General features: G+C 35.6%; 1 protein-coding gene and 1 long non-coding RNA gene across 6 annotated transcripts; both read left to right on the plus strand.

Moving 5' to 3' along the window:
• Window positions 1-2,725: 2,725 nt before the first annotated feature.
• Window positions 2,726-12,014, plus strand: LOC124991577 (uncharacterized). Its single transcript, XR_007109902.1, has 3 exons — window positions 2,726-2,863; window positions 10,128-10,225; window positions 11,954-12,014. It is a non-coding gene; the product is annotated as an uncharacterized LOC124991577 (long non-coding RNA).
• Window positions 12,007-22,745, plus strand: Fam133b (family with sequence similarity 133 member B). Of its 5 annotated transcripts, none has more exons than XM_047562235.1 (9): window positions 12,007-12,032; window positions 12,811-12,885; window positions 13,017-13,049; window positions 13,525-13,546; window positions 14,091-14,183; window positions 15,594-15,644; window positions 17,519-17,611; window positions 20,535-20,582; window positions 22,653-22,745. In XM_047562235.1, exons 2-9 carry the CDS (start codon window positions 12,860-12,862, stop codon window positions 22,737-22,739), a joined length of 453 nt encoding a protein of 150 aa, XP_047418191.1. In that variant the 5' UTR covers window positions 12,007-12,032; window positions 12,811-12,859; the 3' UTR covers window positions 22,740-22,745. The 5 variants fall into 5 exon arrangements, with proteins under 5 accessions (XP_047418191.1, XP_047418194.1, XP_047418193.1 ...); XM_047562238.1 differs by lacking the exon at window positions 12,007-12,032 and adding an exon at window positions 12,222-12,696 and having other exon boundaries at window positions 13,522-13,546; window positions 20,535-20,579; window positions 22,649-22,745; XM_047562237.1 differs by lacking the exon at window positions 12,007-12,032 and adding an exon at window positions 12,223-12,696 and having other exon boundaries at window positions 13,522-13,546; window positions 20,535-20,586.
• Window positions 22,746-24,794: the final 2,049 nt, after the last annotated feature.

Consider the following 24,794-nt stretch of genomic DNA (forward strand, 5'->3'; position numbering starts at 1 on the left):
TCTTCCTAATGTTGAAGATGCCCCTTGAGTTAAAATTATTGAATGATTATTACTCTAGTTGAAAATCTCTACCAAAAGGATTATTAGTGTTGCTACTATTTACAGTTTTGCCTTTCATGCATGTTATTGTTACTCCCACTCCTGCCCTGCTCCCATTCAAAAAGTTTTTCCTGTACAATAAAATAAAGCGTCTTCCCTTGATATTCTGGGTCCTTTACCTCCATCCCCAGGGATTTTTCCAGTCTCCCTTTCTCTCTACCATGGGTGTTCCATGCTGCCACACCTGGCTGCATCCCCTTTCTTTTTACCCAGGCAGTTCCCTGTTTGGAGTGTCCTTCCCTCTCAGTTTTTCTGTGGGAAATGGGCCAAGGATCACAGGCCACATGAAATGCTACTTCTCAATCCTCCCAGGTTCCCTACTCCCTCCACCCTTGAAGACAGCCTGATGCTGTAAGGAAAGCACATGCTTCCATGTTTTCATATTTAACCATGTGCATTTGATCCCCAGTTTCTCAGCATTCTTGCTGTAGGACCTGGAGCAAATTACTTGGTTTCTCTAAGTTCCAGTTTTTCTCATCTGAAAAATGGAACACATTCTCTAAGTTATGCCTAGAATATTTGGGAGAGCATTGCTAGAAGGAAAGTGTATTTATTCACAGATCACACATGGAAAGGATGTGTAAACAATTCTTTATTCTTTCCTTTGAGTCGCTGTGAAGTATATCTTGAGAAGATTTGGACTGATCTAGCCTTTATGGACTGCTAGAGCCTTAATTATTCCCATGACCCCCCCCCCAGTCATTTTCCTCTTTCTCTGTCCTTTGCTGGAATCCATGCTTCATCCAGGAGGTTCTGGGTACCTTTCCAGAGGGGAGACATCTAAAGGAAACACAAATCTTTATGTTGACTTATAGCATCATTATATGTTTTAAAAATCTCTATATCCATAAAACTAGTCAAAGGGTTAGGGAGGGCGGCAAGAATGGAGGAAGGAAGGACTGTATAGAGGGAAAAGAGGGGTGGGAGGGGTGGGAGGGAAGGGAAAAAATAATAGAATGAAGCAAACAACATTACCCTATGTAAATTTATGATTACACAAATGGTATGCCTTTACGCCATGTACAAATAGAGAAACAACATGTATCCCATTTGTTTACAATAAAAAGAAAAAAAAAGTTATAGTTAGGAGCAGTAAGTTATCCAGCATGATAGGGTGACCATAGATAAAAATGGAAGATATATTTCAAAAACATTGGAAGGATTTTGAATGCTTTCTTCAGAAAGAAATCACAAATATTAGAAAAGATAGACATTTATTGTGATTTAAGCATTATACAATGGAAACATATCAAAACACACATGGTTCCCTACAAATATGTACAATTTTGCTTTATGAATCACTATATATTTAACTTAAATTAATAAATATCTAAATACTTGAGAAAAAAAAACTAGTCAAAGGGCAAGAAAGTGAAAAGTAAGAAGGAGCTAAGAAGGAAAAAAAACTGATTTCTCCTACAGGTATTATCATGCTCTCATGTTGAGATACTGGAAATAATATCTGTCAAGTAATATCTGGACTATTAAAAATAGTATAAATGAGCCAGGGATAAGGAACTTAATATTCGCAGATTCTCCTCTCCTTCTTGTGCAGAAAGAAAAGCCTGTCTTTGGTCAGAGTCTTCAGCTTACCTCTGCTCAGGGTGGACTTGGAGAAATAAAAGACTGTAGGCCTGATCTGTGCTAGGAAGCAAAGTGGCTAATTGGAATGGAATGGGGAGGAAAACTGTGAAAGACTGCATTTGAGAGAGTTTGGGGAAGTTTTAAGAAAGAAATTGAGAGGTGGGAACATCTGTTGTACAATGCAATATGAGAAAGGGAGAAGAGAAAGCCAGAGTGGAAAAGATCATTTGAAAACCTTTTAGGGAATGTAACGAAAATACGTCCCGTTTGGCTATTTTCCAGAAAAGATCTTAATTGAGTTGCAGTTACTTCCTAGTAATCCTTGCTGACATGAACCCTGAGGAGCCACTTTAACCAAGTCTATAAATACTTACAATGAAGTACTCTCCTCTGGAGTCTGGATCGTCTCCCTTGAAGCTGCAATACTGTACTGACAATGTTATGGCAAACCACGCAGTAAGTTGGTCCTGCGTATGTTCATCTCCCCTGCCAGCTTATAAACACGCCGCTTGAAAGCGAAGATTGTGTCTTAACCGTCTTTGTGTTTGATCCCAGGTCCAGCTTAGGTCACCTAGGTAGTGAAAACTGTACAAAGTAGATGATGGAAAATTATTGTGAAATGAATGCATGGGTGTCAGATGAATGAAATTGAATTTATAGGTCGATTTCGTTAGCAACATCTATGACAGCGCTGTCTTTCTCCCCCAGCAGCTGATGGACTCTGAGCGACCAAACTGTCCTCACTTTATCCCCAACACTTGCACCATGTCAACCACACAATAAGCGCTGGACTAATTTTTACATCTCCTAATATGAGTATTTCAACGCATCAAGAATGGAAGAAAGCAAAACAATCCAACTCCAAACAGAAACGAACTGCCTGGGGAAGGCGGCCATACAGAAGCATAGTGTCCGCCCCACCCCTGGTGGGTGGTAAGAACTGGAGTCCCCCCAGCGGACCCCTGGGAAATCGCCTGCGCCTGCGTATCCTCCGCGACCGTAGGGGGCGCTGTGGCCAGGAGCAGCTGTGGGTCCGCGCGGCGCCGCTCTTCGGACGGGGAGGAAAGCCGTCCGAAGGACCCGCGGAGGGCCTGCTTCGGCAGCTTCGCTGGCCGGGTCTTTCACGGCGTCTTCACTGTGCGCTCGGTTCGGCACAATGGGGAAGCGGGATAATCGAGTGGTGAGTACTCGGCGGGGAAAACAATGAGGTGACGGGGAGCCTGGCGGCAGGAAAGCGGGACCTCTTGCCCTTCCCGGCTCGGCGGCAGGGCTAGCGGCCGCGCTCGGAGCTGGGGCCGCGAGACCCAGCACCCTCCGCCATCCCAGACGCGCGTGCGCCAGGCACACAGTTGGCGCCTTCGGGTCCCCAATTCTCTCCCCGGCCCTCCCCTTTGTCCCCCACCCCGCCGCTCCCTCTGACACTGCTCCCTAGCTCCCTTCGCTCCCGCTTCCGCAGTGCCCACTTTTTACAGCCGCAAAGACCCAGGGGAAAATCTGCCCTTTCCTGTATGTAATTCCGAACTCAGAGGCTCGTGGAGGCTCCGGGGCTCGCCCGCTCCTCTGGATCGCGCAGCCCAGCACGGCACCTAGGCCTGGGAGGTGACCCTGCACCCGGGGCCAGCAGCGAGCCAGGCTTTAGCTACTGGGAAGCTAGGCATTTGAGAACTGGGATCGCAGTACTGTCTGGCGCCTGCAAAAGGGATGAATGGCACGGAAATAGTTGTCTGTGGAGTTCCGAACAGAGTTGAATGCCTTTTGGCCCTTCGGAAATTAGGTGATCTAAGACAGGTTACTTTTCTTCCCTGAGCCTGTTTTGTTTTTTATAAAAGGGGATCATTATTACCCACAACCTTGCAGAATAGTTAGGACCACAAAAGGCAAGATGCCCAAGAGAGTGTTTGGCATGGAGATAACTACTCTACTAAATGAGAAAACAAATAAGTAATTCATAGCAGGAAGAGTAACAAATGGTACCTGATAGATGTTTGAGGTTCTGAGAGCATTCCAAAGCGAAGGTACTTTAGACAAAGTCGGAAGGAAAGCATTCGAATCTCTGGGGGTGCAGGGAGGACTGGGGATTGGTTTCAAAAGCCCAGGTTATGAATCAGGTTGGATGAGCAGTAAACCTGAGGGAATAGTGACTAAGAATGGGTTGTATCCTGGTAGTTCTTGGGCTTGTCTATGGCAGAATTTTAATCACTGAGTAGCAAAATGAGGAAAATGCACTTAAAGCTCATGTACTACATTCTAGCCTTTTGTTGTTGTTGTTGTTAACGGTTATTTGCGGGAGTGTTTGTGTATGTGCTAAAAGTTATGAAGTGATGGCATTTCCCGTCTTACTTAGAAGCGTTTGTTTTAGTGTTATATGGTCTTTGTAATTGAAAATGCCTGGAAACCACTGTGATAGTGAGCCTTGATTATAAAGTTGAAGAATTTGTTGTTGTATCTTGACGACCAGAGTTGAAATGGTGTTTTGCCAGGGCATCAAACTTAGGTTTGAGGTGTTGGAATATTTGGGCTTTCTTAATGTTCTTGGTCCTTGAATACCTAGAAATCACCTGACTTTGGGTGCAGTTTCTTATGGAAACTTAAAGTGTTTCATTCCACTGGGAAGAAAATTTTGGTTTACACCTCCTTTTAAGGCATTTGAAAAACTTCACCAAATCAGCTTCATTTACTAGAGCATTTGATAACAACCATACTTTTTTGTATGCTATCATGGCACAGAGCGTTCTGGTAACATTTTGTTTATACTTCAAAGATTATGAGAACAAAAACATGAAATTAAGACATAGAAGACACAGATGGTCTAATTCAGTCAACTTATTGCATAGAGGAAGGAGTGGACTGGTTAAACTTGGGTCATGTGACCTGTTTTTGTTTTAAGACTTTTATCTTTTTTTTTTAACATTTTTAAATTCACAGCAAAATTGCAGGGAAGGTACAGAGACATCCCATATACTCCCTGCTTACACACATATATAACGTCTCCATTATCAAATCCCATCCATTTGTTCTGATTGATGAATCTTCACTGATACATCATTGTTACCCAAAGTCAGTAGTTTGCATTAGGGTTCACTCTTGGTGTTGTACATTCAGTTATCTCAAAACCTATTCAGATTAATTCTTTCTTTGATGATAATATCATAGTTTTATAGACAACAGGGTTATTTTCCACAAAAACCCATTAAATTTCAGGTTGGAACAGTTTTTTTTAAAAATAGACTATATTTTAGAGCAGTTATAGGTTCATGCAAAATTGAACAGAAAGTACAAAGAGTTCCCATATACTCCTACACATGCACAACCTCCCCCATTATCAACATCTGACACCAGAGTACATTTGTTAAAATTGATGAACCTATGTTAACATATCATAATCACTCAAGAGTCCAGAGTTTACATTAGGGTTCTCTTGGTATACATTCTTGAACAGTGTTTTAAAGTGAACATTTTAGTTCTTGGGATCTTTAAAGGGCTCTTAAGTTCATGCTGGCCACCTTTTATGCCTTTTGTTTTCTGAAAGTTTCCTTTTTTTTTTTTTTTTTCCTGTTAGTTTGTGCTCTCAAAATTAGATGTATCTTATATTGTGTCTTTAGTGGTTATACCAGATTGGTCTTTTCAAGTACCTGCCCAAGTAAATATCCCTTGAGCCCAATTTGCCCTCCTGGGTTTCAGTAACAAATTGTTTTGTTTCTCAAACTCATGCAGCACTTTGAAGCCAGATACAATTGTAATCATATGAATAAGAATGTTTAATTTACAGGGTTACAGTATTAAAAATGATTACATTATGAGGTGTTTAAAGAAACTGCACAATTTCTTTTTTTTTTTTTTTTTGGTGCTGGGGATCGAACCCAGGGCCTTGTGCTTGCAAGGCAAGCACTCTACCAACTGAGCTATCTCCCCAGCCCACAATTTCTATTTTAACTAAAAACTTAATTACTCCACTCCTTCAGTAGAAGCATTCGTTTTTACACCATTGTGAAATAGTTACTTTTTTGTTTTAAAAACTTTCTGGGGTGCATAGTAAAAAGAAGGATTGTTGCTTGGTGATTTAAAGAACAAAGTATTAAGGTGTTTTGCATGGAACCTAGCACATAAGATGTACTTAATAAATATTTCTATTATAATTGAAATAAATAATTGAGGTATTTGGAGTATACTTAAGCAGACAGGATAATATTTATGGTCAAAAGCTTAAATGTAAGCCTAACTACTTCAGTAGTAGCTCACATAATTGCACTTTTTAATTGCCTATAATAAGTAGCATATGAGTATACTACTTTATTATTTTCCTCTGAACTAAAAAATAGGTTGATATGGATTTTAGGAAAGCATCTTGACAGTTGACATTAAGACATAAAAATGTCAATGTGCTTTTAAGATATGTTAAAATTTTGAAGATTGTGATACATGGTGGGTATTGTATTATGTTTATAATGAAAATGAGAAATTGCCACTGTACCATTTGTGAATTTTTACAGTTCATCTCTCTCAATTGGAGTGACAGTATTGTGGTTGAATTTTTCTCATTTTGACTACCTTTATCATTAGTATAAGAATGTTTGGATATGTAGTTTTCTCTTTTATAAGGTAATGAGTTACATGAAGTGGTGAAAGGGGAAGTCTCTCTTCACATTTTGGTGCATCCAGATTTTTAAGTATTTGTAGTTATTTATTAAAGTGGTATCTATTTTTGGGCAACTTGCTTTTGCTGCTGAGAAATCTTGGAGACATCTTTCCATATCAGGAACTATAGACCTACCTAATTTTTTTTAGTAGCTATATAGTATTTCATCTGGGGATATACTTCAGTATATTTAATGAATCCCAGTTAAATGGTGGTTTGGGTGTTCTTAGTTTTTGCTGTTGTAGTAATTTAGTGAATATCCTTCTGTATATTTATCCTCTTGAGAAATAAACAAGTTTTGCAGTTTTAAACTTAAAATATTTTGCCATTAGGTACAACTAAAATTGTGACATGAAAGAAATAAGGTGATGGATGTGAATAATATTCCTGTTTTATAAACGATGAACTTAACTTTCACGTTGTACTTCTTTTTGGGATTCAGTGTTGTAATTTGGGCTGATAATTCATCTCTTTCAGCCTCCATTTGTCAGTTTCGCATCAACTAAAATGCTCAGCAAAGGTTGATTGAAATATTTGAGGATTATATTTTTTTAAAAACTTATATGTCTCTAAAATTGCATTTGATATTTTTGATATTCACATCCTTCCCTGATTCTCTAAATATCTCTGACATTGGGAGCTCCTAGCATTCCTTCCTACTTGTATGAAAATCGTGTCAAGGTTTGTTTTTCATCCCAAGTAATTAGGCTCTGTCAACTGAATGGAAGTAGTTCTGAATGGTGGTTTTATATTGTTCGCTGTGCCAAAGAAATCTGAAAGTGTATTTATATTTGTGATAAAGGTGGAAATATTTGTCATTTTTATAGATTTTGATAATTGAAATGCTATAGATTCAATGTTTCCTTTTTAAATTTCTCTTAGAATGTTAGGTATTAGTAGTAAGATCTGAAAATCAACCTTAATAGTAGTCACTCTGTTTAAAAAGTAGAATTTTATAAATGTTTGACTTTGAATAAATTTGGACAAACTATATGATGATCAAGAAGAGTTTGAAGGGGCTGGGGAGATAGCTCAGTCGGTAGAGTGCTTGCCTTACAAGCACAAGGCCCTGGGTTCGATCCCCAGCACTGCAAAAAAAAAAAACAAAGAAGAAGAGTTTGAGACTGAACTTAAATTCGATTTTATGTGTGCAGCAAAATGAATTTTAATAAAACAACATGTGATAGACACCTTCATTCACAAAGAAACCTTTTGCTTTGTCTTGATGTTTTTTTATTAAAATATTTTTTTATTTTTACAGACACATTTTGATTCATTGTACACAAAATGGGGTACAACTTTTCCTTTCTATGGTTGTATACAATGTAGATTCACATCATTCATGCAATCATACATATATATAGGGTAATACTGTCTGTTTCATTCTATTGTTTTTCCATCCCCACCCCCTCCCACCCCTTTTTCCTCTACACCATCCAAAGTTCCTTCATTCTTCTCTTCCTCCATCATCCCCCATTGTTAATATATCGTCATGCACTTATCAGAGAAAACATTCGGCCTTTGGTTTTTTGGGCTTGGCCTATTTTACTTAGCATGATGTTTTTGAAAAAAATAGTGTTATTCTGCTACAGTAAGTATAATACACAGAGCGCAGTTGAATTTTTGTGGGTTTTTTTTTTTAAATATATTTTTAGCTGTAGATGGATACAATATTTTTCTTTATTTTTTATGTGGTGTTGAGAATCGAACCCAGTGCCTCACACATGCTAGGCAAGTGCTCTACCACTGAGCCACAACCCCAGTCCTTTTGTAGGGTTTTTACTGAGCCAAAATATACATGAAATTTACCATTTAATCATTTTTAAGTGTATAGTTCCGTGGCATTAAGTACATTCACACTGCTGTACAACCATCAGTCACCACTATCCATTTCCAGAACTTTGATCATCCCAGACAGGAAGCTAAGTATCAAATAATCACTCTACTGAGCATGGTGATGCTCACCTGTAATCCCAGCTACTTGGAAAGCAGGAGGATGACAGATTTGAGGCAAGTTTGGGCAATTTAGTGAGACCCTGTCTCAGAATTTAAAAAGTGCTAGTGGTGTAGCTCATTGATAGTGCACCCCTGGCTTCAATCCCTAGTACTTCAAGAAAACAACAAAACAAAAACTCCCAAGCTCGTCTTCAACGGAGCCCCTGATAACCTCTATTCTACTTTGTCTTTATAAATTTATTTTATAACCTCATAAAAATGAAGTCATGTATGTAACTTTTTGCATTTGTCTGATTTCACTTAAGTTTTCAAGTCTCATCCAGGTTGTATGTATCAGAACTCATCCCTTTTTAAAGCTAAATGGTATATATGTACACCACATTTTGTTTGTCCCCTCATCTCTAGATAGCCATTTGCATGGTTTCACCTTTTGACTATTATAAATAATGCTGTTATGAACATTTGTGTTACACTTGTCTGTTTTGAGTCCTTACTTTCAATTCTTTGGGAGTAAGTATAATACCTAGAAGTGGAATTGATGAATCAGACAGTAGTTCTAGGTTTAACTTTTTGAGGAGCCACCAAATTGTTTTCCACAGCATTGACTCCACTTCCTGTTCCATCAGCATGCACAACAATGCCAGTTCCTCCACATTTTCTTCCATTGTGACTTTGTTTGAAACAGAAATTCTAATGCATGTGAGATAGCATGTTTTAGTGATTTTTATTTGTATTTTGCTAAAGACTAATGATGTTAAACATTTTGTCATGTGTTTACTGACTATTGACTCTATGCCTGAAGAGGATAATCAAGTCCTATTCAAATCCTTTGCTCATTTTTGAATTGCATTGAGTTTTTATTGTTAACTTGTAGCAGCTCTTTATACATTTTGGATATTCATATCATTATATTTGCAAGTGTGTTCTCCCATTCTGTGAATTGTCTTTTTCCCTCTTTTGAAATATTCTTTGATGCATGAACACTTTTTTATTTCTTTGCAGTTCTGGGGATTTGAACCCAAGTGCACACTACCACTGAGCTAAATCCCCAGACCTTTTTTATTTTGAAAAATAAAATTGTCTGGTCTGACCTGGAATCTGCAATCCTCCTACCTCAGCCTCCAGAGTTGCTGGGATTACAGGCATGCTCCACCACACCCAATGCACATTTTTAATTTTCATGAGGTCCTTTTTTTGTTGTTGTTATCTGGGTACAAGTTAATTTTTGATATTAGCATTTTGCAAATAAAATTTCCATCAGTATAACACAGTATTTCCTGTAATAGTAGAATGGACAGTAAATTTAGACTTAGACTTAGATCTTCTTTTAGCTTTTTATTTTTTTAAACTGAGGATTAAACCTGGGGGCCTTCACCACTGTGCTTCAAACCCCAGTCCCCTTCCCCCCCTTTTTTTTAATTGAGATAGGGTCTTGCCAAATGACTGGGCTGGCCTCAACTTTGGAATCCTGCCTCAGCCTACCACATAGTTAGGACTACAGGCATGTGCCACTACTCCTAACTTGGAATTGAGTTTCTTAGTTTATTAGTGAGCATAGTTTTATCACCTTCACTGGGTTATTGGGCCTTGGAAGAAAATAATATAAAGCCTACAGTAGGTAAGAGGTATCATTATTTCATCAACTCCCTGGTAAAACAACACATTTTCCATGAATATATTACCTACTTTATAAACTTTCAAAGCTTAATGGAAGATTGATTTTTATAGTTAGAAGTTGGTTAGATTGCTTAGTTGGATAGTATGCATTTATGATAAAGGTTACTTGATGTAAGTGAGCTTTTACATTTTTAGTGGTTATTTTAAGGAAACTAATTTGTGTTCTTTCCTAAAGGCTTATATGAATCCAATAGCAATGGCCAGATCAAGGGGTCCAATCCAGTCTTCAGGGCCAACAATCCAGGATTATCTGAATCGACCAAGGCCTACCTGGTATTGTGCAACAGTTTACCTTTTCATAAGCTTTTGATAAATTTCAGAATTTTATTCTTACAGCTTTACTTGATTGCCAAGTGATTGCCAGAAAAGTGTTTTTTAAAGTAATATTTGACATGTGCCTTCTTTTGAATGTTTGAAACACATGCACAACTGTAAAACAGTGTTTGAGATTCCACCACCCGTTATAACTAAAACACTGCCATACCACCTTTTCATATCATTCTTTTCTCTGTCCCTTAAAAGACTGTTTAACCTTGTAGTGCTCTAAGTTAAAAATAGTGGATTTGAATAATCATGCCAGCTTATACGAAGAATAACGTTCAGTCTTATTTCTAGTTTCATATGCTGGCTTTTTGGTAGGTTAAAAAAACTCATTGAGAAACTCTGATTTTTTTTTTTTTTTAATAATTAAAGCATCATACCACAGACTTTACTATTTTTTAGTTATGTTTTCTGTTATTATTAATACCATACTCTTGAAGTAACACGTGACAAGTTTCAGAGTCATTAACTTCAGAATCTTTCAGAATTTAGAGTGCCCTGAAAGCTAGGCAGCTGTGGTTGAAAGGTATGCTTTAGGTAGTAGGGAATACTTTTGAGTTACATAGAAAATAAGGCTTATTTACCTCCTACTATGTGCATGAATATAAACAGAATACATTTTACCTTTAAAATGAAAGAAAATGAATTTCAAGGGGGAAATGCTCAAGCTAGTGTATTACCTGTGGTCTGAGGTCTTTAAGACAACCTTTAAGTTGAGTCATTGGTAGGAGGACTCGCAGCAGAATAGTCATCTTATGATAAGATTTATTACACTGAAAGGAAACATAGGACAAAGACCAGGAAAAATCAGATACAAACTTCCAAGGGTCCTTGCATAACAGAACCATACAAGATGCACTTAATTCTTTTTACAAGGAGCGTGAGAACACGTGTGAGATGTTGCTAACCAGGGAGACTCATTAGTGTCCTGGGTTTTTATTGTGGGCTGGTCAGGCTTTGCCTGTCATGTTCCAAAATTCCAGCCTGACTCTGCCTGTCATTTTCCAAAATTCCAGATTTCCAAAAGGAAAGCAGATACTCTGCCTAAACTATGTTGCTTATATAAACAGTTTAGGCAGAGTAAGCTACATATAATCAGGGAATGGTAAGAACCCTCCAGAATCCAAGTTCTCATGTGTTCACTTCTGGTCAACCCTATAAGCTGGCCTTTTTAGAGTAAGCAATCGGTCATACTGTATTAACTCTTCTCTGTAAATAAGTCAGGCACATTATAAGTTGGGAGATGTATTAATAGGATATAGTAGTTTAGTCATAAAGACCTAAACCTCCCTCTAACACTGAAACTATCAGCTTTCTGACCTTAGGTAAGTTTTTTACCTTCTCCAAGCTTTAGTTTCTTTTTCTGTTAGTGGGAGTACATACTACTTTCTCTCATGGAGTTGTGAGGATTGAATGAAAACAATTCTTATTGTATGAAAGTGCTTAGCGGTTTGGTGTATTGATTCTTATAATCCATGTTTAGAAGAGGAGTGATTAGTATTATCTGATAGGTTTATTATGATTCTTTACATGGATATGAACAAAGAAGTCTGACATTTAACAGTATTGGAATAGAGGTCTATTAAAATTTTATTTGAATTTTTATTGTCTTTTTTTATAAGCCTCCATCTAACTTGAAGTGCTTGAAATTTTATTTGTGCTTTTTAAAATTTTTTTAAGGGAAGAAGTGAAAGAGCAACTAGAAAAGAAAAAGAAAGGCTCCAAGGCTTTGGCTGAATTTGAGGAAAAAATGAATGAGGTTTGTAAATGGTACCTTTTAAAGAAATAGACTAATTTTTTTTTTTTTCTTATAACAAAAATGAAATCACTGGGGCTGGGGATGTAACTCAGTTGGTAAAGTGCATGCCTTGCATGCACAAAGCCCTGGGTTCAATCCCCAGCACCACAAAAAAAAAAAAAAAAAAAGAAAGAAAGAAAGAATTTTTGCTTCTTTTTTTAATCAAGGGTTTGAGACGTTATCTGAACGTTAGGTTCTTCCCTCCCTCTGTGCTCTTCCCATCTTTAACCTAGGATTTTTATAATGATGTTTGCTTGCTTTGATTACAAACATATATGTAGTATTTCAACCATAATATAGATTAATTCAGCTTTTACAGTAGCCATCCTCGTTGAAACCAAGCCTCAGTATCAGTAACAGTATCTTTTCTTCCTTTCAGTATTCTGTGGAAACTCCCACCCCTTAATATTCTCTTCCAAATGAGCTAAGGAACTCCCTTGGTAATAGGATCAAGGATTGGCATGTGAACTTTTTCTTCTTTTTTTTTTGGAAGTGGGGGGGTCCTGCTATGTTCCCTACTGCCCTTAAACTCCTGGTATCAAGTGATCCTCCTGCCTCAGTCTCCCAAGTAGGTGGGACTACAGACACACATCACCAGACCTACCTTGTATAATTAAAAGTTGAGGTGGGTGAGAGGTATTAGAGAAGATGGAGGGAAGGAAGTAATGGTTGTCTCTCTATATTAAGTACATTGGAAGGGGATTGATAACCTCATGTGTTATTTATAACCTTCTTGCAGAATTGGAAGAAAGAACTAGAAAAACACAGGGAGAAATTATTAAGTGGAAATGAGAGCTCATCAAAAAAAAGACAGGTAGTACCATTTTTAGTTTATTGCTATTCTTAATCTTGGTTCAATTTTCACAGTAATGCTGTATACTGCTTTTAATAGATGTATTTGAAAACTCAGGCAACTTATTTAGACCTCTATCTGTTTCCATTTAGAGAAAGAAAAAAGAAAAGAAGAAATCTGGTAGGGTGAGCAAAACTTTTCCATTTTTCTAAATGTTATAAATAAAGAATCTGCAAAAAAGTAAGAATAATATATTTAAACCTGTATACTAAAGGTAACTTAGACTCCAGATGAGTCAAGCAACCTAGAGGTCATTTGGTTGCCTTGATTGGAAGTGTTCTGTCAGTACCATGAAAGAATGATGCCAATCTCCTTATAACCTACTTAACGCTTAATCCCTTTATTGCTATTTAAAGAGGACAGTTGAAGACATAGTGTCACTTTTTGAAGGTTTTTTTTTGGGGGGGGTGACTTTTTTACATTTTAATATTTAAATCTTATGAATATGGCATCTGTTTCTCAGACACTAGATTGATTTCACTAAGTACTTTGAGAGACTTAGTAAAGGAAAAACAATTCCTGCATCTCACAAGCTTTAATTGTTTTGTGCTTGGTCAAGTATTCATCTTCTTCTTCATCAAGCTCTGATTCTTCCAGCAGTTCTTCAGATTCTGAAGATGAGGTAAGGATTGCTTGTAATAGTTCATCAAATAATATCTCTCATTTTTTTACTTCAAGAGGAAATCTATTGAAATATCTGTTAGAAATGTTTATTTCTACATTTTGATTCATGATAAGGTAGAGCATAACAATAAATTAAATAAGATATTTAAATATTAGTATTTTTAAAATTTTTTAAAATTTGTTTTGTTTATATAAAAATATCAGTAGAAGAAGATTTGAAAAATCCAAAATCCTGTTTGACTAAATGTTAGGGATTACATGTGACTCAAATCACTTGACTTTGTAAAACAGGAAAGGGATGTTACATTATGAATATTAATTAAAGAAAAATATATTTACAAGCCAGTCTTCTCATTTAAGTTTTGTTCATTAAGAAAATTTTGGGGGCTGGGGAGATAGCTCAGCTGGTAGAGTGCTTGCCTTGCAAGCACAAGGCCCTGAGTTCGATCCCCAGTACCGCCAAAAAAAAAAAAAAAAGAAAATTTTGGTATTAGTAAAATGCATACATTATATTTCTAAAACAAAGCAAATGTTTTCTATAGGATAAGAAACAAACAAAACGGAGAAAGAAAAAGAAGAACCGTTCTCATAAATCTTCTGAAAGCTCCTTGTCAGAAACTGAATCAGACAGTAAGGTAAACATATTTAAATTATTAACATTTTTGTAGTAGAGGCACTGTTTCTCTTTTAGTTCTTCCTGTCTTAAATTGTTCTTAAGAAATGGGATACCATTTGACCCTATGCCATTTAACTGATGTACCTAATGTGACATGTAGCATTTAATAATTCTCCAAGTACATTTATGTGTTTCCATGTTTTTATAGCTCTATAAGGTTATTTCCCTATATTCATAAATTAATTGTAGTTCAGTGTGTGGAAAGATCTTGCTTAAATCACATAGCTAGTGTTGGAATTGGAAGTTGAATCAGTATCTTCTAATATTTGTTCCACTGTCCTTTCCACTCTATTATACCTAAGTTTGTTCTGTATTAACCAGAATTGTCAGGCACAGTTGGCTCTCAAACTTCGGAGATCATTTTTTAAAAGGCATGAGGTTTTCTAAAAAATATATTGATTCTAGGGACTGGGGGCATAGGTTAGGTGTAAAGCTTTTCCTCAGTATGCATAAGTCTCTGTTCAATTCTCAGCACCAAAAGAAAAAATTGATTCCTAGGTTCTATCTCCAGAGATTGATTTAGTAAATTAATATTTGTAACAGATGCCTTATGTGATTTTGATGTCCACGAACCACAGTTTGACAAACAGTATACTAGGATCTCAGGAAACTGAAGCAACAGTTTGAATTTTATAGACAGTAGCTCTTTACCCCAGTGAGATTTCTTCTGGCAAAAAAAACTAATGTCTAGAAAATACTCAGTGATGGTTTTATATTTGTCTTTTAAAGCAACAGTCTCTTATTAGTGATTAAATGCTCACTATGTTAAACACTCTTATAAGCATTTGACTGTTACTGCCTTTAGTCTCAACAATCCTAGAGAGTAGTTATTTGTTGATCAACTTCATAATTAAGGAAACTGAGGCTTAGGGAGGCTAATAAATAGAACTAAGGGATTAAAAATAGAAATTCTGGGCTGGGAAGATGGCTCAGTCGGTAAAGGGCTTGCCTTGCAAGCATAAGGCCATGGGTTCAATTCCCAGCACCACAAAAAAAAAAAAAAAAATAGAAATTCTTATCTCCACTCCTGATGAAGAAAGTAGGCAAATCAGGTTGATGGATGTATGAGCACAGGGTGAATTAGAACTTCAACAAATGTGACCACTGTAGACAAAGATTATTTCAGACAATTTTAAGTGTACATATATTTGATATATAGCCAGATAAATGAAGCATCCTGTTCTACTTACAAGCAAATATCTATATAATGGAGATTTTTCTTTTATTTTCAGGGTAATATGCTGATATTGGAGTAAACATTTTTCACTTATAGAGCAAACTTTTTTTTTTTTTGGTCCTTGTTCTATAATGTTGTATCTTTGACGTTTAAAATTGATGTATATTTACACATGTATATTTATTTGTTTAGGATAGTTTGAAAAAGAAAAAGAAGTCAAAGGATGCAACCGAAAAAGAAAAGGTAACTCAATTTTTATATTACCTTCAGACACACTGTTGTGCCATACCCTTACCTTCAAGAAATCAACAATAGCTGGGCGTGGTGGCACACGCCTGTAATCCCAGCAGCTTGGGAGGATGAAGCAGGAGGATCACAAGTTCAAAGCCAGCCTCAGCAGCTTATTGAGACCCTAAGCAACTTAGTTGAGACTCTGTCTCAAAATAAAAAATAAGAAGGGCTGAGGATGTGGCTCAGTGATTAAGCACCCCTGGGTTCAATCCCTGCTACAAAAGAAAATAAAAGGAAATGAATGATAATGTTAAAAATAGTGTTTGTTAATTCAGGAAATTTAGTTAATAAATCAGGATATTTATTTTGCTTTTATGGTATTTCATGTTGATATAAAGAAATATTTTGGGGGCTGGGGAGATAGCTCAGTCGGTAGAGTGCTTGCCTTGCAAGCACAAGGGCCTGGGTTCGATCCCCAGCACCCAAAAAAGAAAAAAAAAAAAAAAAGAAAAGAAATATTTTGATTTGGATCCATTATTATAGGACCAACAGAAGAGTATTCCTAAAGAGTTTGAATAGATTAATGGATTATCTCTCAGATTTAAAATATAAATTAATGGAAAGTAAACATTTTCTTTGTTTCCTCAAGATATTTTAAAGGCCATTTAAATTTTACAAAAAGGACTTTTCTTTTAGATTGAATATACTGTAGGTAAATACTGAAAAACTTTTATTAGAAGATATTTTCTCTTCATATGTGACTTACCTACAATGTTACCTATGTTGACCCTAAACTCCTGTACTCAAGTGATCCTCCTGCCTCAGCCTCCTGATTAGTGGGACATAGGGGACGTACACCCAGCATGACTTATCTGTAATTAATGCTAATTTAGCATATTAACTGGTCAAAGGAAAGAAAACAGATAACATACTGTGTATTTTTTCAAAATGATGTCATTGTTTCCTTCTGAAACTTGCTCTTTAAATGAGCATTACTGTTGATATTTGTCCTTGTTGATACTTTCAAGTTAATTTCTTTTGTTTATATTCCATTATTCACCACAGTTTATTTCTCCATTCTCCTGTGTGTGAACATCTAGCTTGTTTTCATTTTTCAGCAATACAAATAGTGCTGCTGTTTATATTATTCAGTTCTCCTTTTCCACAATTTATTAATTCTCTAAGGTACACCTGGGAACTGTAATTTCTAGGTTCCAGGATGTGCATACATTTAACATGTCTACATTTTGTTCAGTAACAGTGCTTGTTATTAATTTGCATTCCTGCTAGTAGTGTATGAAAGTACTCTTATTAATACTGTGATTAATACTTAATACTTGTTAATATTGTGAGACTTCATTTTTGCCAGTGTACGGTATACAGATGGTCAAGCCTCTTCATTTGTTTATTAGATATTTAAATGTCATTTTCTCTGCATTGCCTGTTCAGTCTTTTTTTTTTTTTTTTAAATAGTGCTGGGTTTTAAACCCAGGACTTCATATATGCTAGGCAAATATTCTACCACTGAGTTATAACTCTAGTCTCCTTTCTTTCCTGAGTTGTAAGACATATATTTTGGGTACCAACCTTTCATATGTGTAATTGACAGTTTCCTTTAAAATTCTTTTGTGTGTAATTTAAGGAAATAAAGAAGATACTTCATCTAAATGGATATGTAGTTCTTTTCAAGTTATTTAATAAAAGCATTTCTCTGTTGGAATTAAAGACTTACAGCCTGATATCATCATTTTTAAACATTTCTAAATTGAAAAGTGGATGATTATCTGATAAATGGAAGAATTTCTAATTAGAGCTTAGAAACCATAAAATTTGTTGGGCATAGTATTTTTTTTTAAATTAAGATGCTTGTTATTTACTTTTCATAGGACATTAAAGGACTCAGTAAAAAAAGAAAGATGTATCCTGAAGACAAACCTTTATCATCTGAGTCCTTGTCAGAATCAGATTATATTGAGGAGGTGAGTAAGAGAAATGAAAGTTATTCCATTTCAGAATACATTTTGCATGGGCTGGGATTTCGACTCAGTGGTATAGTGCTTGCCTAGCATGTGTGAGGCACTGGGTTCAATTCTCAGCACCACATCAAAAAATAAATAAAAGATATCATATGCATCTACAACTAAAAATATTTTAAAAAGGAATACATTTTACATTTTTCCAGAGGAAAATTATATATGACTGGTATTTTGATAATTAATCATATTTCCACACATCTTTTCAATCTGAGATATTTCATTTTTATTCTTCTAATATTATCTTAATGTGCTACATTCTGATTACATGAAAGAGACTATATAATGTACAGCAGAAACCCAGCATTTGCTTACGTGGTTAAAATAGGATATTACACATACTAACTTCTTTTTGTTTTGAGTTAAAATTTGGGGAGTAGGAAGGTGCAGAAAAATGTTGGCATGACCTCAGTTTTCTCGTCTTTGAAGTGAGAGAGGAGAATTGGGTGATCTACAGTCCCTTTCAGCTCTAACAATTCCTATCTGAGATTTTGTACTCTATTAGAATACCATTTTTAGTTCATTTCAGGTCAACAAGTTATTGTCTTTAAAATGTTTCTCTCTTGACCTTGGTTTCCTCATCTATGAATTAGAGGCCTATTACTTAAATTGTGACAACTAAATGAAACAATAAATTTTGAAAGGCCTTACATAATACTTGGGACAGAGTAAAGGCGGCTAAAGTTTACATAACTCTTGGTAGAACCATAAAATCTCACACAGGGTTTCACTAGTCATTGATTTTTCAAGCTGCAGCTTTCCATAGAGACGAACTTATTGACCTCTCAACAGTATAACAAAAAGTTGAGGGTCTTGCCCCTGGTTCAAAGCACACTCACACAGGGGCTGATTTTCTTGATTCCTTCCTTACTATATTGGCTTCCTGCATCTGCCCTGGCCAGCTCTGTCTGTCTCTAGCCTGTTTCTCATTGACCCTCTCCTTGAGTCTTGCCTTTTTGTTTATACCTTGTCTCTTTTCTGATTTCTTTGTCTTTGGTTTGTAATAGGGACCCTCAGTCCTGTTAGACCTATTGTCTCTGTGTTACAGCAGTATTTCGTAATGCTCCCTGAAATAAAATTCATAGCTTAAATTATCTACACTATTTTTTTTTTACATTACTATCTCCTAACAAATACAAAGAAGTGAAAGTAACTATGTATAGTTTTTTTAAATTATCTTTTAATATGTAAATGATTGAGTGTGACAAACCAGAGATATAAAACCTTAAGACAAAACAAAATGAAGGCTGTAGCTGGTATATTATACCTATGTCCTTCAGAAACCATTCACAGGCATTGCCACCAATGATATTTTCCAGAATGGTGGACAAAATTTATTAAAGTTGTGAATGACGTAAAATAGTCTTCCCTGTATTTATATGATGTTTGCATTTCTGGGGTACACATTATATCTTAAAATCCAGAATGAAATACTCTGTTCATATTTACAGCCAGTTTATTTTCTGTATCATAAACAGATTCATTACATGAAGAATTAGTAGACTATTCAGTATCACATAGCATGTACAAAGCTGTCCTGGACATTGTAAGAGAGTATCCCTTGCCTCTGTCTGGCTAAATCAGATGGAATACAACTATTACTAGCCCCAGTCATTTTAAGAACAAGAGTAATAACAAAAAACAGTAATTTCCTAATTGTTCTCTAGAGAGAGCTGCCACTTTCTTGCAAGCTAATGGCCTCTAATGCTTGTGGCCTCTATCTTTAGTTCTTATGCTTCCTTATGTTGTTAATTACATTTTTATGTATTTGTGTTATATACTTAATATGCGTTTATCTTGCAAGTATACCAGACAATTTCAACATTTAGGCATTTTTATACTCTGATATTACATTAATCACTTCTGTCTGTCTGTCTGCCTACATGATAATAAGTAAAGCTTAATATTAAATATCTTACATTTGGACTTAACATTTAATATACATAAATTATAGCAATTTTTAATTTAATTTAAATCCAGTGTACCACTTTTTAAAAGATGTAAATAAGGGTTGGGGTTGTGGCTCAGTGGTAGAACATTTGCCTAGCATGTGTGAGGCACTGGGTTTGATCCTCAGCACCACACAAAAATAAATAAAATAAAGGTCCATCAATAACTGAAATATATATATATATATATATATATATATATATATATATATATATAATATATGATGTAAATAAAATATAAATGAGATAGTAAATGTTACTTCAAAGAATTTTAATCATTTCATTTATACAGAGTATGTATAGTTAGTTACCTTTTGTTGATACCATAGAGTGAGACAAATACCTGCTATATTCCAGATACTGCCCCTTGAAAGTAAATATTTCCTCCCTTTTATAGATGATGAAACTGAGGGATTCAGATCCTGGTCTGTGTTGTTTGAGAGCTCCTGATTTTTTCCCACAGTACCACATTGTGTTAGGTGCTGAAAATATATAAGAGAAGCCTCCCCAGAGATTTAAAAATCTTAATTTTTGGCCAGGCGCAGTGGTGCACGCCTGTAATCCCAGCCACTTGGGAGGCTGAGGCAGGAGGATCGAGAGTTTAAAACCAGCCTCAGCAAAGGTGAGGCACTAAGCAACTCGGTGAGACCTATCTCTAAATAAAATACAAAATAGGGCTAGATGTGGCTCAGTGGTCAAGTGCCCCTGAGTTCAATCCCTGGCACCAGAAAAAAAGAAATCTTAATTTTCTTTTATATATTTTTCATTGAAACCTCATTGATATATAACAGGGGTTATTTAAAATGTGATTTAATTGTTAAAATGTTTTTATATGTAACTTGAAGATATATTAGGGAACAAAAGAAAAATGCATTGAGTACAAATTACAGTTTGCCTTCACAAAAATTTTGACTTTTTAGGTACGCGCAAAAAAGAAGAAAAGCAGTGAGGAACGAGATAAAGCAACAGCAAGTATCTCTTATGTTTTTACATGATAACAGAAGAGCTCTGTTGGGTTTAATATAAAATGAGTTGTGCTAAAACAAGACTGGATTTACTGGAACCAAATAAATTATTGGGAAAGATGTGGTATTCAGCAGCTTCACTTAATGGGTAGGAGAAAATCATAGTGACTAGTAAAAAAGGGAGAACACGCTGGTGGCAAATATCTCCTGTTTACATTCCAGTATCTTACTGTCAGAAATATAAGCTCAAACTCTTGTTTGACTTTCTTAAGCTTTAGTAGATATGGTGATTTCTTGTTTTTCAGAGTAATACTTCAGATCTGACAAACCTGAAATAACAGAAAAAGCCTCTCTAAGCACTAGCTACAATGAAAAATAAACAGGAAAGTGACAACAGAGATGACTCACTAATACCAAAGATGTTTTTAATGGTTTTCAAAACAAGCTCTGCCATTATAGAAATTGAGAAATAGGAAAGGAGAAAGAGGGCCAAATGAGAAGCAGATCAACAAAGAGAAAATAGCAGAGACTTTTTCAAAGAGTAATACAGACCATATTAGCAAAGTAATATGGGAAAGGTGAAAAAAGTGAGGACAGTTTCATTTGTAGGTCTGCGACAAGTTCTTCCCAGAATTTCTCTAGGTTTTAAAATGAGGGAGCTTCCTTGGTATGAAGGTTCACCTGGTAATGTATAATTCAAAAATAACATTTGACATGCTTCAAAGACAAAGTGAAAAGAGAGGCTTTTTTTCCCCTGCCGAGTGGGAAAATAATTTGAGTACAGATTGCTTTGGTGTATGGTTCAGATTGGTTAAACATAGTGCCAAGTGGCATTATGTTTATCTCATATGGCACTTTTATCTCATATGCCTGTGAGTATGTACTTAATTATGTATGTACTAAAAAGAAAATCATCAAAGTTAATGTTAGTCATAGAGGTCTTAGAAAGTTGCTTTTCCTATCCCTAATATGTCTCTTCTTTTTTGCTTTTGTTTTCTTGAATATCAGTACTAGCAATAGTCTTTTTGTTTTTTTGGTACCTGGGGCATTTTATAGCACTTTTTATTGATTATATTGAAACAGGGTCTCACTAAGTTGCTTAGAGCCTCAGCCTCCCAAGCTACTGGGATTACAGGAGTGCACCTCCAAGCCCAGCAAGTCTTTTCTTTTGGTGTCACCTTCCCAAGTATCTATTTTTCCAGAAGTTCTGCCTTCACTTCTACAGCAAAGGTTGTGCAAAGGAGCTGGAGATCAACAGAACTCCAGCTCGCTTTTATCTACTCAGAATTTGACTACTTTTCCTAGCTTCAATGGCATTTCATTCTAAAGATTAAGCATCTGTTTTAGAAGCACAATAGCCAGACGTGGTGACACTTGCTATAAACCTAGCAACTCAGGAGACTGAGGCAAAAGGACCACAAGTTCGAGACCTGTCTCAGCAACTTAGCAAGACCACATCTCAAATTTAAAAAAAAAAAAATTGTTAAAGAACTGGGGTGTAGCTCAGTGGTACAGTGCCGCTGGATTCAATCCCCAGTACCTTAAAACAAAAATAAAACAAAACCAAAAAAACACAACATAATAGTTTTCAACTGTACATCAGTATTTTGTATTAATGAGTTGGTGTTAATTTAATAAAGTAGTGCTTCCAGTCCGAGCTGTGCATAGTATGTGTCCCTATTTAAAAATAACAGATTTTAAATTACTGTACTCTCTGAAAACTGTCATTTTATCAAAACAAATGTTTTACTTCTTTGCAGTAGCTGCAATTACTTTTCCTTTAGAAGTTATAAAACATGAAATATAACAATTGATCACGTGATTTGATTGAATTTATTGTCTACAGGAAATTTCGTTAGAAGCTTTGGTAACGTGCTAATGACTTAAGAGTTTCTCACTATCTTTTTGAAAATCAACAACTCCTAGTCCTCAAATGATACTGGTAGTTGGGACTTTTGGAGAAATGTTTCAAGTAGTTTACCTTGTTGGATTGCTTATAGTAGCTTAGGAGTACAATCATAAAGATGTTCTTATTTGCATATTTTCATGTCTAACATAGAATTATCTTTACAGGAAAAAAACAAAAAGAAAAAGAAGCATAAGAAACACAGTAAAAAGAAGAAAAAGAAGACTGCTAGTTCAAGTCCTGACTCGCCGTAACATTAAGAAAAACCAGGATTCCCTTATAAAGAAAGTGCAATGTCAAAGGAAATTTCAACTGTGAAAATTATGACATATTTACTAAAATGCATGAATTTTCTTGTTTTTAGAATTATTCCTGGACTATTATAGCCACTCAGAGGCCGCTGTGTGGAAGGGCCGTGATTGTTGCCTGCTGCTTGAACATCTGTTTTTTTCTCTTCCAGTGCTTGATAACTGGAAGATAATACACTGCAGTCATACTAGTGGTTAAGATATTTGGGAATAAAGCTAATATTTTTAACTAGAAGTACCTAGTGATAAATCAAAAGAAATTGAATCTGGATACATCTTTAAGATGTAATCAGAAATAACCAGATGACTCTAGTTAAAATTTTTAAAGTAGGGATCGCATTAATATTTCAAAATCCTTACTCTGTAGATAAAGTGTATTTTACTTTTCCCCCCTTATATGCTTTAATTTACCTGGGGAAGGAGCTTTTAGAATGGAGGGGGTTGATTTGCTATCTCTTTAGCTAGCAGAATAGTGTGCCTTTGATTCTCACACATCCTACTTTTGTGGACACAGTAGCCATGTTTCCTGGGGAGGTCAGAGCTGGGTACCAAGTCTTACTCTTTACTGAGCTTAATGACATCCGTGGACTTTGTCACATGCTGCTTTGAGTGAACCAGAAAAACAACCCTTTGCAGCATGAGAACGTCCCCAAAGCTCTGGGATTTATCTCCATGACAGTAATAATTGAATGTTTTTTAGCTTTAGAATGTGTTATGTCATTTGAATTAATTTTGACTACACTTTGACTTTGGAGATAAAACATTTCAAATAGACACTGGTACTTTTTGGACTTATAGCTGAAGATTCTAAAATGCATGTTTTATACTGTTCAGTTTTAAATGGTCAGGAAAATTTTATGTAACCAGCAATAGTTACTTTATTTTTTGTATGAATTTTGTTTAGGCTGCAATGTTTAGCTTTTGTTAACTCCTTACTCTTGCTGTCTTAAGTTCCTTGCTATGTTTAGTGGCTTATTTGCCAAGATATTTAGCATGTATAAAGCAGGGTTTTGATTTTTTTTTTTTTTTTTTTTTTTTTTTTTTTTTTTTAAACAGCTTCATATTGAAGCTGAGACTTATATAAACAAATTGAATGGCAGGCCTGGTATGCTGTATCTTGTTACATAAAGCTGTTGCCAGAATCTTAGTAAATATAATGTTTTAAAAGCTTGTTGTCTTTGTATGTTAATAACAAATTATAACAAGTTAAATTTAAGTGAGAGTTTTATCACTGCTCTTTCTGTGTCATATTTTACTAAGATTTTGTGCCTCATATCTCCTGCTGAATTATTAGGAATGTTAAAAGGAATTGATAAATCACTTTCATTTTACATTTTTATATAATCAAGTAATATGAAATATAAGTTGATGTACAATTTTGCCTGTTACAGAGGGTATGCTGATTACAGTGGCATATGCACAGAACATTTTGGCATGACGAGAGGCTGAATAAATAGCTATTTTACTTAAAAAATAGCTGTGTTCTTATCTCCCTTTGGGCCCCAGGTAGTTATAATAAAGATAAATACCACTTAGTAGATAGATAAAATATATCTACAAGGTTTTTTTTGTTTGTTTGTTTGCAGTGCTGGGGATTGAACCCAGGGCTTTGTGCTTGCTTACGAGGCAAGCACTCTACCAACTGAGCAATATCCCCAGCCCCTACAAGTTTTTAACTATGAAAGTGACACATTTCTTGGAAATTTCTTTAGATTTTATGCTTAAGACTGTATGCTGTTTCCTAATAGAATACACCTGTGATCAAGTACACAGAGATTTCGAGGGACATTTTATATTCCAAAAGAAAATTGTTTATGAAAATGCCAAAGAAGTTTATTAGGTCATTTGTTGGTTAGTTTTGCTATGAATGTAGAAGCATAGCTTTATAGACTGGTCCAGAATACAATAGTCCTGTCTCACTAGAAGCAACTGTTTATTAGGCTGGGGAAAAGAGAACAGTGTGATTTGACAAAAACCTATACTTTTCAGACTGTTGACTGT

The sequence above is a fragment of the Sciurus carolinensis genome, chromosome 8 (assembly GCF_902686445.1).
Source record: "Sciurus carolinensis chromosome 8, mSciCar1.2, whole genome shotgun sequence".
NCBI classification, from domain to species: Eukaryota; Metazoa; Chordata; class Mammalia; order Rodentia; family Sciuridae; genus Sciurus; species Sciurus carolinensis.